The sequence below is a fragment of the Halichoerus grypus genome, chromosome 8 (assembly GCF_964656455.1).
Source record: "Halichoerus grypus chromosome 8, mHalGry1.hap1.1, whole genome shotgun sequence".
Taxonomy (NCBI): Eukaryota; Metazoa; Chordata; class Mammalia; order Carnivora; family Phocidae; genus Halichoerus; species Halichoerus grypus.
Window position 1 is genome coordinate 123,876,486 of NC_135719.1, and position 15,874 is coordinate 123,892,359.

The 15,874-nt window shown below is 38.3% G+C and overlaps 1 protein-coding gene across 2 annotated transcripts in view; it reads left to right on the forward strand.

Moving 5' to 3' along the window:
* The first annotated feature begins 886 nt into the window (after nucleotides 1-886).
* The window catches only part of RBM25 (RNA binding motif protein 25), a 56,627-nt gene continuing 41,639 nt past the window's right edge, over nucleotides 887-15,874 (forward strand). The window contains exons 1-4 of one of the 2 annotated variants that reach the window (XM_036097526.2): nucleotides 887-1,084; nucleotides 9,200-9,316; nucleotides 9,429-9,549; nucleotides 15,809-15,858. In XM_036097526.2, the coding sequence (XP_035953419.1) occupies nucleotides 9,275-9,316; nucleotides 9,429-9,549; nucleotides 15,809-15,858 (213 nt within the window). In that variant the 5' untranslated portion in view covers nucleotides 887-1,084; nucleotides 9,200-9,274. The remainder of the gene's footprint in view (nucleotides 1,085-9,199; nucleotides 9,317-9,428; nucleotides 9,550-15,808; nucleotides 15,859-15,874) is intronic. The other variant, XM_036097589.2, reaches the window with a different exon arrangement.

Genomic DNA, 15,874 nt, shown 5'->3' on the forward strand with positions numbered 1-15,874 from the left:
AGGAAAAGCATATAAGGAAAGGCAGTATGTTTCAATTTTATACACAGTGGTCAGTTTGTCATCTGCTCTGCGTTGTTTGCAGCTCTTCCCAAACAGCAGTAAAATCTCACTTGCGTTTACCTTCATACCTCCAGCACTTAGCTCAGCACCAGGCACTCAGGGAGGCAATAAATTTATACTGAATAAATGATAAGCCTTTTGAGAAGCCAGAGTTAGGAAACAAAGGCCTGTGAAAAGATACTGCCCGTAAATGTTCATAAATTGAAGAATCATTTATAAGTTTCATTAGTTTATTTCTAATAATCTAGTTTTATTTCCGTTACTCTAGTAAGCGAAGTTCTTCTCAGCACCTTTACATTACAGAATGAAAGTTATGTTAAAAGCTTTCACAGGCCGTTTTAGGTATTTCAAGTACCTTTAGCCACCTCTTTGGCCCTACTAGGGGTGTGCGCATACACTTGAAACCACCACGCCCTTTGCCAGTTATTTCTCGGTATCAAGAGTAGCTGTTTTCCAGGGAAAGGTAAGCACTCCCAGTTTCCACTGAGGTGCTAGGTGAGGCCCGGTTTGCAGTACACCGAACCTCAATGAGCCACAGAGCAAAGTTATCAGTCCCGAAACACAAACTACAAAAAGTAAGAAATTCTCTAACAGCCTTTGCCCCGCGCGCACCGGAACCTTGACCTCAAGATGGCGTCTCCTAGTCATAAGATTCAGTCAGCTCCAATCAAATATGGCAGGGTGGGTCGTAATTTACAGCTCGAGCCTTTCTAGTCCCCACCAGGCGCTCCTTCTCTATGGTTATTCGCCGCTGCGTGGTGATTCAGAGCCAAAGGAGAAGACTATCTATACGCGTTCTTCTCTATGATTCTCCTCTTCACTCTCCCGGCCGCAGTGCACGCCGGGCAAGAGGAAGACCTCCAGAAGCTCCCCGCGCAGCGCGGCTGTGTTTGCGGCCTGTGCGAGTAGGCGCTTCGGAACCAGTCTCCCGGTGAGCGGCGCGCAGAAACCTCGAACCGGTGGAGCCCACTCGTAACCTGGAGCTCGGAAGACCGCGAAGACCGTACTGTTTCCTCAGCGGCGGGTGAGTTCACGCCTCTGAACGCGTGTGGGAACCGGGAAACCGGGTACCTCGGTTGCGGGAGGAGGGGAAGCCAGGAAGGCTGCGAAAGGGCCGGGGTGGGATTGGGGGTAAGGGGGGGTTGGGATGGGGGAGGGGACGGGCACGAGGCTTGGGTTTCTCCACTTCTCAAAGGCCTCGAAAACCAGTGGGCCCAGCAGGAGCCCGTGGAGGCCGGACCTACTGCCAGAGCTTTCCTCCTTGCATTGTCGCCCACTTTCCTTTTCCTTTCCACGGTCCGCCACAGAGTGAATCGCCTCGGCCCTTTTGGGCTCCACGTTTGCCAAAAAATGATCGGTCGGCCCCTTGGGAGCCCTTCTCCGAGGCCCCTTTCTAACCCGAGCTTGTGGAGCCCTACTGTAGATTTCCCGGGCCTAGGACACTCTTGCCCGAGGCTCTGCTTACAAGCTAACAAGCACCCACCCTTTTTAGCGAGGTGCTGGCCACCAACGGATTTCTTTCTTTCCCTCTTTGGGCATTCAGAGCCCGCCACCGAGTAGACTCCCCCACTCCCCCAACCCGAATTCAGCTAATGCCCACCTTTTTTAGCAACCCCCCTGGTTCTCTTGTTTAAGATTGTGATGAGTATTGTGGTCTTGCCCCTTTCCTCCATTGGAGGTTGCAGTAAATTATATCCCCATTCATTCTAGGCGATGACCAAGCTCCACATTAAAATGTGTTACTTTTTTCTTTCTTTTCTTTGGTCTTCAGTACTTTTTAAATACGTTTTTCGAAGTAGATCTAGGAATATGAAGATTATTTTGAAGTTATGTAATGTGGATTTATATTGCCATGGAAAAGCCATTTTGATACTGGGCAGAGTGGAGCCGACCGAAAGGAAGGAAGAGATTGGACTTCTGTTGTACCAGGCTGCTATAGTATGAAGTACCCTGAATTAGGTAGTTGGCAGTAGAATATAAACAATTTTTATGTTGTGTTGGGAACTTTAATTTTTAAAAGATTTTCAGAAACCTTCAGAGGCCTTGAAAGGCATCCAGTTGATCATCGGTTCCTCATGATTCAAGCAGATAGTATACTGTTCTAATTAATTTAACTGTTCTTGAAGTCTTGGTTTTCTTCATCTGTAAATTGAGGATTAGAATAATATCCACTTCATAAGTTATTGTGACTGGGGATTGAGAGAAACGTATGTAAAATCCTTAGTGCAGTGTCTAAGTAACATAGTGTTTAGTCCAGGTTAACTGATATTGTTATTTAAGAGCCTAATCCCGACTCTTAACATTTCTTCTAGTGTACTCTGAATAGACTTTTATAAATAAAATCAAAGTTAACCCTTAATCAGAAGTTTCTTCTTGGTATGTTGTTACTAGAAAGAGGCATTGTGATATAGTGAAAACAGCCTTTGGATTGGTAATTTCAGGATAGTGGGGATGACCTTGGGCTTCCCACCCACTTATTGTGTTCCCTTGGACAGGTTAGCTTCTTCATCTGTAAAAGGAGAATAATACATCTACACCAGGTAATTTGGGAGATTCAGTGAGATAATGTATGTTGAAGACTTCTGTAAACAGAAATAAATTAATACGTTAGTTAATATTTTTATTAAATAATTTATCTTCTTGGGGCGTCTGGGTGGCTCAGTCACTTGGGTCCAACTCTTTATTTTTTATTTTTTTTTATTTTTGTCCAACTCTTTTTTTTTTTTTTTTTAAGATTTATCTATTTATTTGAGAGAGAGAGAGAAACTCTCAAGCAGACTCCCTGCTGAGCGTGGAGCCTGACATGTGATTGGTCTCAAGACACTGAGATCATGACCTGAGCCAAAATCGAGAGTCAGACACTTATCCGACTGAGCCACCCAGGCGCCCTCAGCGTCCAACTCTTGATCTCAGCTCAGGTCTTGATCTCAGGGTTGTGAGTGAAAGCCCTGTGTTGGGCTCCATGCTGGGTGTGGAGTCTACTTAAAAAAAAAAAAAAAATCCTTGGGGTTCTCAAATTTCCATTTGGGATCCCCAGAGTAGGTTTTCCCCTTATTTATTTAGGTATGGTTCCAAACCACTTTTAGGAAGAAAATGTTTTTATTGTTCCAGTGTTGCAAATAGGCACCATATATATTAATAATAGTTTGGGCTAAGTGTTTTTATTTTGTGGTTTGATATCTTTTTATTTCACTGTGGTAAAGCTTTTAAATATGTTTCTAAAATAAAATGAGTTCTTTTTAACATTGGTAACTACTTCAGACCTAATATGAGTTTGGGATTTTCAAGTAACTTTTTGGGCCACAAATTAGCTATGTACTTTTCTCATTTATGTATGGTTTAAAGAAAAATTATATTGACTATTTTGTAACTTTGGAAGCAGAAGTAGTCATTGAGTCTTTTAATGTCTTACAGAAATATTCTGTGTATTTTGTTTAATCTTGATAATCTTTTCTGACAACTACCACTGCCATTCCTAAAAGGATTTCGATTGACTCCGCCTTAAAGTTTTTGAATAGCTTTTTTTCTGCCCTTTTTTTGAATTTTGAAACTTAAGAAAAAGAACATAATATTTACACCACCAGAATTGATACTACCTTTTTTTTTTTTTTCTTTCTTTTAAAGAGACACAGCGAGAGAGGGAACACAAGCAGGGGGAGTGGGAGAGGGAGAAGCAGGCTTCCCGCCTAGCAGGGAGCCTGATGTGGGGCTCGATCCCAGGACCCTGGGATCATGCCCTGAGCTGAAGGCAGATGCTGAAGGACTGAGCCACCCAGGCGCCCCTGATACTACTTTTTGAAACTTATTTGGTACGATTTCAAACTTCAAAAAAGTTTCAAGAATAGTAGAAAGAGTTCTCAGATACCTTTCACCCAGATTCCCCATTGATAACATTTTACAAATTTGCTTTATTCTCTCTTCTTTTTCTTCATAGTTTTCTTCTGAAGTGTTTTGCTAGTAAGCTGCAGATGAGACATCCCGTAGCCCTTAAACACTTCAGTGTACATTTCCTAGAATAAAGACATTTTCATATTTAACAACAATACAGTGAACAAAATTAGGAAATTAATATTGATGCAGTATTGTCTAATCTACAGGTCTTAATTGGATTTAGCCTGAAATTGCCCCAAATTGGTATTGCCTTTTTTTAAAAGCAACTTTATTAAGGTGTAATTAACACATAAAATACACTTTGTAATGTGTAATTTGATGATTTTTTAGTAAATGTTCAGAGTTGTGCAACTGTTACTCCAAAAAGGATTTCTCTTTCCTGTTTGCACGTCACTCCCTGTTCCCACCTCAGCTTCAGACTACCACTAATTTTTCTCTGTAGATAGTGTTGCTTTCTAATCATCGAAGATGGTAAAACAGCTAAGTGGAAATCTCAGAAAAAGATCAGCTCCCCTTTGGGAGACTTGAGTATTTTCACACCTCTGAAAAGTTTTCCTGCAAAAGAAACTTTTTGTTAATAAAGCATTTCCCATTCTTTGGATATGGAACACTTTTTCTTAGGAATAGTTCCCGAAGACTCCACTTCTGTAGAAATTCAGTTTGAAAAATGATGTTTTGAAGGTCTCGTTTTGCTTAGGCTGGGGCAGGTATGTCAGTCCGTTATACCCTGCAGACTATAAACTGCAGGGAACAATGCCTTCTATAGTCATATCATATATATTCAGTGTAGAGCCACTGGGCTGGCTGTGTAACTATATAATAACTTAAAATTTGCTCTTTCAGAGCTAATAAAACTAATGCTTAGAAAAGAACCTGACAGACAATTGGAGCTAGATATTTGTTGAATGAATGAATGAGTTGTATAAGTGTTTACTGAGGAGAATCTGTTGATTCATTTGCCTCTTAACCATTCAGAAATTTGGCTGGCACACAGTGTCCGATGGGGTTAGCCAGTATATCTATTCCTGGTGAAATAATTTGTTTTCTGTTGGGATAAATCTGCAATGGAGGAATGGTTGTAAGCAGTAAATGGTGTAGGAAAAAGGAGTGATTTAAAAGTGTAAAGAGGAAAAAGAGAAAAGCGGAATGCAGGCATATTTTGAGTGGTAGAGATAAATCTTATTTGAAAGTTTTTTTTTTTTGTTTGAAAAAGTTTTGGATGGAGGAGACGAGATTAATTGAGAAAATTTGCATACAATATAATGCACCCATTTTAATTTCAGTTAATTCTGACAAATGCGTAATAAACCCATATGACCACTGCCACACTAGAGATAAGGAACACTTGCATCATAGGTACTTGTTTTTACTTTGGGTCTTAAGGTTTCATACCTAGCACGTAAAAATGCTTTGAGCCCCTTCTAAAAGTGAAACACTCCAAAGGGAAAGTGAAAAATACAAGTATTTTTAAATGTCATTTAAGTCATTTCAGTGCTAATAAAATAACCTTTGCATTTCTTTTCTTAAACCTCACACAATGGCTACCTTCAAAGTACTGCATCCAGAATCTAACACTTAACCACTACCACCTATTCCAGGCCACCCTCTCTCGTCTGCATTATTGCAATACTCCTGCTTCTACCCTTGTTCTCCAGTTTTAACACAGTGGCCAGTGACACTATTAAAATACAAGTCAGGTCAAAAGTCTTTCAAATGTTTTCCGTCTCATTCAGAGTAAAAATCAAAACCTTTACAGTGGCCTACAAAGTACTACATTCTCTGAATCCCCTCCCTCAAGTAATACTTGGCATTTATCTTTGACTTTCCTCGAGTACTCTGCTCCAGCTGTTGCCCTTGCTTTCCTCCCACAAACACTCCATGCCCACCTCAGGCTCTTTGTATTTGCTGTTTCCTTTGCTTGGAAGCCTATTACCTTCAGATACAAGGCTTCTGCCTAGGCCCCTTTGGAGTCTTTGTTCAATTTGCCTACCTTCTTGGTGAGGCCTGACCACCATATTTAAGTAAAGCACTCCCTAGTTCTTTTCCCCACTTTATTCTGCAAAGTGCCTACCAAATTTGAATCTCTATATAATTTTTTTTTTTTTAAAGATTTTATTTATTTGACAGATAGCGAGAGCAGGAACACAAGCAGTGGGAGAGGGAGAAGCAGGCTTCCAGCGGAGCAGGGAGGCCGATGCGATGCGGGGCTCAATCCCAGGACCCTGGGATCATGACCTGAGCCGAAGGCAGACGCTTAACGACTGAGCCACCCAGGCGCCCCGAATCTCTATATAATTTGTAATGAGAGTATTATAATTTATCAATTGTAGGTAAAAACTGATAAACTTTGCTTATGGTTATAAAAGTTTATTCTCATTTTCACATATGTGAAAACAAAAGTTCATTTTGAAAAAAGTGGTTGATACTCTCATTATAGGATGTTTAAAGTGAACATTAATATTTATCAGTGATTTCCAGAATTGTAGTTTTCTGACCGTAGGAGGGACCATTATCTTATTAAGGTTACCTTCACCTTTGAAGCTTGCCTGTGAATAAGCAAATTATGAACAGTGCTAAATGAAAGGGACATAGAAAATAGAAAAATTAGATGTGGATGGAATGGATATATTGGCATAAACTAAAATATAATCTGGTTAACTTGTACATAATGAATTATACATTTAAAAGTCATGAAATATAATTTAAACACCAAGAACATAGGTCTTTAAAAAATAATAGTTATAACTAATACTTAACAATAAATAATTCTAGAGATGAATTCGTGCTCCAGTCTTTGTAAACATTGTGAGGCTAGGCACTGGGTCATTGCTAGCATAGTACTTGGCACATGGGAGCTTCTTAATAAATTGGTTTACTGATTCATTCATTCATTTATTTATTCAACAGGTATTAATATCAACTGCTCTCCTAAGAAAGTGCTGAGATAGAGTATTATAATGATAATAGAAGAGTTTCTGTAAGTAGGACAGTAGCCCTCTTTTAAAAGGAGATACACTCCTGCCCCCTTTATATAGAATATTTGTTTTTGTTTTTGGGCAAAAAATATTACAGAAAGATTATTTAAAAATTCAACACATTTACAGTCATTAATTAGTTGTATTTTCCTTTTTAATTTATGCTGATACTTAATATTTTAAAGCATTTCCAATACCTTATTTTCTAAGTGTATGAAATCCTAGGAATTTATTTTATTTGTAAAGCTTTCTAAATATTTTAAGTGTATTGTGTTTTCTGAAAATGAAGTTTAGATTTTATAGAATATTGTATTATCCTAATTTATTAAGTCAAAAGAACACTGAGGAAGAACAGCTGTGAGTCTGAAGGGCATGCTTTTCTAAGATCGTTTTAAAGAAATGTCTAACAGGTAAAAAGATACTCAGCCTCATTAGTGATTAAGGAAATGCATATTGAAATGAGAGTATTTTTTACCTATTAGATTGTTACAATTTAAACACTGATTTACTCTAGCAATGGTGAGGTTCTGAGCAAAGGGCATTCCCATATATTGGTGGTGGGGATATAGATTTGTACACTAGCTTTGGGGAATGATTTGGAGGTAAAGTTAGATACATGTAGTACTAATCTGTGTAATAGAATTACTTGCACAGGTGCATAGATTTATATGTCCAAGAATGTTCAGTATTATAAGAGGAAAAATGTGGAGCCAACCATCCATGTTGATTGAATAATTATTATATGCCTGTATTATAGTAGTTTACTGCATTATAAAGATTGGAATAGAACTTAATGAACTGATATGAAGAGATGTTAATGATAATGAAGGAGAAATGCACCTAACAATATAGTATGATTATACTGTTTGCAGAAAAACACAAATAATTATATATTAGTTTGTGTATAGAAAGGTATTTAGAAGAATACAACGATATATACCAAACTGTTGGGATTAGGGGGCGAGGAAGTGGAAGACATGCACTTTTTATCTTCTCTCTTCTGAAGGGTGAGTAAATCAATGTATGAAACACAAAAAATAGTAGAGAGAGATGTTCTTTTAAAGCTTCCAACAACTCTAAACTCGTTCAGTTACAGAGTGTAGGGGGAGTTTTTCCTAGTGTCCGGCAGATATATCTCCTGTTGATCAAATCACTGCTATTTAGTGCCATCACTGGTATGAGATCACTTATTTTGGCTGCTTTTTTAAATTGGTGCATGGAATCTTCCCAGGACATCCTACCGTAGTTTTTCTACTTTTTCTAATAGTTCTGGACACTCAAGTATGTTGATGAAAATATAAAATTTGGTGGTAGGGGAGTCTTAAATATTTATATTCATTTAACTAAAGGACAAAATTAAGTTTCATTTATTTATTTATTTGAGAGAGAGAGAGACAGAGAGCGAGCATGAGAGGGGGGAGGGTCAGAGGGAGAAGCAGACTCCCTGCTGAGCAGGGAGCCCGATGCAGGACTCGATCCTGGGATTCTGGGATTATGACCTGAGCCAAAGGCAGTCGCTTAGCCAACTGAGCCACTCAGGTGTCCCAAAATTAAATTTCTTTTAAGTAATAATATCACAAACCAAATGAAACAGTTCAGTGTATTCTTGTATTAAAAAAAAATGTTAGTTTCTGATTCTTGAATTTCATTCATGAATGGTTAAGGGGTTTGCTTTTTTTTTTTTTAGATTTTTATTTATTTATTTGACAGAGAGACACAGTGAGAGAGGGAACACAAGCAGGGGGAGTGGGAGAGGGAGAAGCAGGCTTCCCACCAAGCAGGGAGCCCGATGCGGGGCTTGACCCCAGGACCCTAGGATCATGACCTGAGCTGAAGGCAGATGCTCAACGACTGAGCCACCCAGGAGCCCGTAGGGGTTTGCTTTTAAGTTTAACAAAAATTAGGAAATTTTCCCATTGTCACAAATTGTATGTTCTTTTTATAACTGAGTGGTTAGTATGTGACCTGATGTCAGGAGGTTTCTTCCCTCTCAGGGTTATAGTTCACTGAGGCATTCACTTGTCCTTGAGGAACTGGCCAACATTGAATCAACAAATACTGTGTAACTTTGTAGATTTAGTTTTTAGGGTGCTGATGTGTGTAAAAAAATGAATGCATCAGAACATTTAAAGAAAAAAAAAACTGTTAGATAATCTTCCTGGATTCTGAGTTTGGTTTAAAAAAATTCATTGATGTTTGGTATTTAATTTTTGGATATTAACTGAACCTCAAAATTTTTTTCTTCCTTTATATGTATTCCCATATGATTGTAGGAGTCTATCCTGAATTTAGATCGTGTACATTTTGGGAACTTATTTTAGAAAAGATCTAAGTTTTAAAAATTCTCAATGGACAGACAGAGAAAAGAGGGTCTTTGCCAACTCCTTTGGGTAAGAAAACTTTAGAATTTTGCAGATACTCTAAAAATGAAGGCCAACAAACCAGGCATATCAAATTGCAAAGTTTTCAAATAAAATGATTTGTCATGATTTTTTTCTTTAGACCGCTGCAGTAAGAATGTCTTTCCCCCCTCATTTGAATCGCCCTCCCATGGGAATCCCAGCACTCCCACCAGGGATCCCACCCCCACAGTTTCCTGGTTTTCCTCCACCTGTACCTCCAGGTAAGTTTGTGGGTACTGTTGTTATTTTTAACCTGTACTTTTGTCATTATAGCTTTTTTAGGAAAATGATATGTATGTGACTGTGTGTTAGTAAAGATGTTAGCATCCTTCTGTAAATGTGGTATCTTATTTTCCTATGACAGTCCTTTTCATATCTGGCTGAGTATCAAATACATCTGGGAAGATTTTTAAGAAACACCTCTATTTTAAAAAAAAATAGATAATGCATATTCCAGTAAATACATACTAACTCGTATGATTCAGTAGTTAAAAAGGTATACAGTGAAAAATTTTGCTCACATTTCCACATAACTGTTGTTATTATTCCCTTACTAAAAGAGGGAAACAAAACAGGCTCATTAGTTTATCTTTCCAGATAGTTTTTAATGCATATTACAAGCCGCTCTAAGTACATATTCTTTTTTTTTTTTTTTTTAAGAGAGAGAGGGAGAGCGTGCATGCATGTGAGCAAGTGAGTCGGGAGGGAGGGGCAGAGGGAGAGAGAGAATCCCAAGCAGGCTCCACGCCCAGTGAGGAACCTGATATGGGGCTTGATTTTATGACCCTGAGATCATAACCTGAGCTGAAATCAAGAGTCGGATGCTTAACTTACTGAGCCACCCAGGCTGCCCCTAAGTATATATTTTTTTATCTACTGTTTTTTTTTTTTAAGATTTTATTTATTTATTTGACAGAGAGAGATACAGCGAGAGAGGGAACACAAGCAGGGGGAGTGAGAGAGGGAGAAGCAGGCTTCCCGTGGCGCAGGGATCCCGATGCGGGGCTCGATCCCAGGACCCTGGGATCATGACCTGAGCCGAAGGCAGACGCTTAACGACTGAGCCACCCAGGCGCCCTGCCTCTTGTTTTTTTATGCTTGACAATATATTTTGGAGAGCTTTCCAAATAACCATATAAAAGCTTACTCTTGCCAAAACTCTCTGAGGTTAAAAAAAAAAAAAATTTCAAGCTCCACTCCAACCCACAGATTCAGATCCTCAAATACTGGGGCCCAGGAATCTTTATTTTTAACAAGTTTAACAATTTTTAACAAGGGATTCCTAAGTATTTAAGCATAGCTTAGAGAACCCATGTTTGAGAACCATTATCTTAAGGTACATAATTAACATTGCTTGGCCTGGGAAAGCAAGAGTTTTCCTTTGGTTTATGGGTGGTAGTTCAGATATTTTTATATTTTAGCGGGACTGAAAACATTTTATACAAAATCAGTTTCTCTTCCAAAAGACCATACCTAAGAGCTCTCCTTAATTTGCGTATTAAAAGTTTTTTTTTTTTTTCACTTAGAATCTGTGTAATTCAGGCTGAAATCAGCGAATGCTCTTGTAAATCATCCAGAAATATTTTGTTTGAGGAAAGCTTTATATCAGAGACCTGTTTTTAACTGTTGGATGATCTATTTGAAATTACAGTGTTTTTCTAAAGAGCTTGACTCTTGAGAAATCAACAGTACATTGAAGTTGGCTCATAAGATGGGTTGTTAATTCATAACATATATTCTAGAGGCTCAGCTGTGGGGGCCTCCCTATTCCTAGGTCAAGTATATAGCAGTGTTGGAGTAGGTGTGAAAAGCCACAAGATAAACATGGCAGTGTTTCTGGAATATTATTTAATACTTCAGGAATTTGGGGTAAATCAAACTTTTAAAAGTTAGAACAAGTACTTATGCATATATATCATGGAATAGAATGCAGAATTTGTACAAATTTTTAAGACATTTATGCTTGTAGCAACTTGTTTTAAGCTATCCTAGGTAATCATGGATGTGTATTTGTTACCACTTGCTGCCAGGGGTATAGTTTGAAATGCGTATTTAAATTAAATTAAAAACATTTAATTAAAACCAGTTTATTATTTCATGGAACAGTTACTGAATTTTAGTCTGTAATTTAGATGTTCTGTAATGTACTATACAAAGGAATTTCTGCTGAATAGGGTGATTGAGAGAATAATGTTAACAGAAAACTGAATAAAGTTATTTGTCAACCATCTAACAGATTAATAACATAAGAACGACAGTGTCCTGAGCCATTTTCATTTGGGCAACAATTTTGGGGGGGTTCATATATCCTGATTTTGTTCATAAATTTCTAGTCTCATAAGAAGATCTATTAGCCCTTACTAGTAACCATGATACTTTTTTTTTTAAACCCTTATGTTATAGTTTTAAAGGAAAGAATAGTTTACTTTTTATTTCTTTGTGAAGAAATTTAAGGGATTGGGAATGAAGCTTAATCACTTATTCAGAATCAGGGAAGGTGACAGTGAAAAATCAGTGCCTTAATTTCCTTCTAAAGAGATTGGTTTTATAGAAAAGATTTTAAATTCCTTTGAATTTTTATTTTTATTTTTATTTTTTTAAAGATTTTATTTATTTATTTGACAGAGACACAGAGTGAGAGAGGGAACACAAGGAAGGGGAGTGGGAGAGGGAGAAGCAGGCTTCCTGCGGAGCAGGGAGCCCGATGCGGGGCTTGACCCCCGGACCCTGGGATCATGACCTGAGCCGAAGGCAGATGCTCAATGACTGAGCCACCCAGGCGCCCTCCTTTGAATTTTTTTTTTTTTTAAGATTTTATTTATTTATTTGAGAGAGAAAGAATGAGAGACAGAGAGCACGAGAGGGAAGAGGGCAGAGGGAGAAGCAGACCCCCTGCTGAGCAGGGAGCCCGATGTGGGACTCGATCCCGGGACTCCAGGATCATGACCTGAGCCGAAGGCAGTTGCTTAACCAACTGAGCCACCCAGGCGCCCCACGCCCTCCTTTGAATTTTTAAAAAGCAAACACTAAATTTAACATTTTCTATAAATATTATACCAAATTATTAAACAGAAGTAGAAGTAAATGAAACCTGTTTCTCTTAAGACTATTCTCTGCATAATTTTTTAAGATGGGTCAGCAGACCCCAAAAGCAGACTGTCAGTTTTTCTTCTTGACTGTTTGGTCATTGCCATACTGATGTTGGCATTTATTCAGAGTGGTAACCTGTTAATTCTGATTCTATTTGCAACAGCATACAGTATCATTTCTGTTTAGGGAAATATATTTAGATGATAAATCAAACTTTAGTTGCAGCTCATTCTGCATTCTGTGTGTAGCATCAATACTTTAAAAGGTAAATAATGAAATAATACGCTAAACTAGGGAAGTAATTCAAGACCATAATATCCATATTCATGTATAATTTTCTTGTCTTGCCTGTTAGTGCAATTAATTGAACTCTAAGTGTGATGGTCACATTCTATGTTAAATTAGAAAATCAATTTGAAAAATAACCATAAATTTTCCCTAAAAAGTAATACATGCATATAGAAAAACGAAGTTTTTCCCCCTACGGTTCCTGAGAATTTCCTTCCCCCAAACAGCCTTTCTTAACAGTTTCTAGTGTGTAACTCTCCAGACACATACTATGCATATCCTGGTGTGTTTGCTTATGTTTACCCTTTCCCCACTTCTGTTTTTTTTAATTTTTTTATTTTTTTAAAGATCTTATTTATTTGAGAGAGAGAGAATGAGAGACAGAGAGCACGAGAGGGAAGAGGGTCAGAGGGAGAAGCAGACCCCCCGCTGAGCAGGGAGCCCGATGTGGGACTCGATCCCGGGACTCCAGGATCATGACCTGAGCAGTCGCGTAACCAACTGAGCCACCCAGGCACCCTGTTTTTTTTTTAAAAACTCAACTAATACTACACTGTTCACTCTTTGTGTTCTTTGCTTCTTTCACTTTAGCATGTGTAGATCTTCGTAATGAGTAGAAATACATTTTCCACTGTGAATTCTGTATTTGTATGGTATTAGTAAGTTGAGGTAGGAAACATAACTATAAAACTTGTAGAACTGTTGGGACGCCTGGGTGGCTCAGTCGGTTAAGCATCTGCCTTTGGCTCAGGTCAGGAGTCCCACATGAGGTTCCTTGCTCAGCAGGGAGTCTGTTTCTCCTGCCTGCTTCTCCACTTGCTTGTGCTTTCTCTCCCTGACAAATAAATAAAATCTTTAAAAAAACCCAAAAAGCTTTTAGTAACTGTTAAAAAGGAAAAAGCAATGGGGTGCCTGGCTGGCTCATTCTGTAGACATGCAACTCTTGATCTCGGGGTTTTAAGTTCAAGCTCCATGTTGGGTGTAGAGCTTGCTTAAAAAAAAAAGAAAAAGAAAAAAATTTTTTCCCACTGTCTTTTTCTGAATTTTTCTTTATTTTTATTTTATTTTTTAAAAGAATTTATTTATTAGAGAGAGAGAGAACACTCATGCGTGTACCAGCAGAGGGAGAGGCAGAGGGAGAGGGAGAAGCAGGCTCCCCGCAGAGCAGGGAGCCCGATGTGGGACTCGATCCCAGGTCCCTGGGATCATGACCGGAGCCAAGGGCAGACGCTTAATCCACTGAGCCACCCAGGCGCCCCTGAATTTTTCTTCAATAGAAATTTTACCTATGGAAAAGGTGCCATATAGATTACGGTTTATGATAAAGGGAGGAGAACTTTTTGTTTTGCAAAGTTAAAAGTGAAAAATTTAGATACACAGATTGTTGAATTACAGTTTTGAGCACCCACTGTATTTAAATGCAATACATAAATGATCTTAGTCTCATAGGTGCTCCAAAGAAATTACCTCAGGAGAATTGAGGAAACTGCAGCTTAAAGAGCTTGCCCAAGGTTGCATAGACATGATAGAACGAAGAGTTGAACCCAGGTTTGATTTTGAAGTCTGTTTTTTTTTTTCTTTTTTTAAAAGTTTGTGTACATACGTATTTAAGTAATGTCTACACCTGATGTGGGGCTTGAACTCATGACCCTGAGATCAAGAGTCGCTTGCTTCTCCGACTGAGCCAGCCAGGCACCTCTGTGTTTTTTTTTCTATTTTATACAGTATTCTGTTGACTATGTTGACAGGAATCTTGATTTTTCTCATTTAAAAATTAATTTAAATAAGTTATATTGGAAAATAAATGGATAATGTTAAACGTTTAAGAATTTATTTATTTTTTTTTTTTTTAAAAGATTTTATTTATTTATTTGACAGAGAGAGAGATAGCGAGAGAGGGAACACAAGCAAGGGGAATAGGAGAGGGAGAAGCAGGCTTCCCGCGGAGCAGGGAGCCCGATGCAGGGCTCGATCCCAGGACCCTGGGATCATGACCTGAGCCGAAGGCAGACGCTTAACGACTGAGCCACCCAGGCGCCCCTGTTTAAGAATTTATTACCAGTCTTAGCTGGAGAATTCTCTTAAGTTGATGTTAGATTTGAACTGAAGAGAAATTTCAGAACTTTTTGAGATGTATTTCGAAGCATTTAAAAATTTATATTAGAAAAGTAGACAAATCTTTCACTGATTTTTGCCCTCATTGCATTCTTTTTCTTAGTGCTCAGATGGTAAGATTTTTTCATTAGTTATATACACAAGAACACTCAATACAGTAGTCACTGGTTGGTAAACAGTGTAGTTGAAAACAAAAATGTAGGTATCACTAAGATGTCAATAATAGCCCAGTGCAGCCAGCAGGTGATTGTCTTAGAGATTTTCTTTGACACGAACTGAGATTGCTGGTCATATTTTTTGCATGGTTTTTCTTTTTATTAACCAGCAATAACAAGATTCTTTCTAGGTTTCTAGATTAATTTCTCATTTGATACCTTTTTTTTTTTAACTTTTAAAGGATTCATTAATACCACATTTAGCCATAAGTGAATCTGTATTTGCGTAAGTTAATGGCTTTCAGGATGTACTGAATCAGATGAACACGAATCAGTAACTGTCCAGATTTTTAAACTCCTGAGACAAAAGCATGTTGTAGTGGTAGTCTTTGCTTTTACTTTATTTTATTTATTTTATTTTTTTAAGATTTTATTTATTTGACAGAGACACAGCGAGAGAGGGAATACAAGCAAGGGGAGTGGGAGAGGGAGAAGCAGGCTTCCCACCAAGCAGGGAGCCCGATGCAGGGCTCAATCCCAGGACCCTGGGATCATGACCTAGCTGAAGGCAGATGCTTAACGACTGAGCCACCCAGGCGCCCTAGTCTTCGCTTTTAGAATAGTTTTTTGTTGTTGTGTAAGTTTATATAGACCAGCCTGTACCACATTGCTTTTGAAAATAAGGCATTCATCAATATCTCATTTCCATCAGTCATATATTTCAACTTAAATTAACTGTGAGTGAGGATACCTATTTGTGTGCCATGGAATTGATACAGAATATAGTCATATATACTTGTATTCATAAGATTTTAATATGCTTTTTTCTTAGGGACCCCAATGATTCCTGTACCAATGAGCATTATGGCTCCTGCTCCAACTGTAAGTATGATTTTAA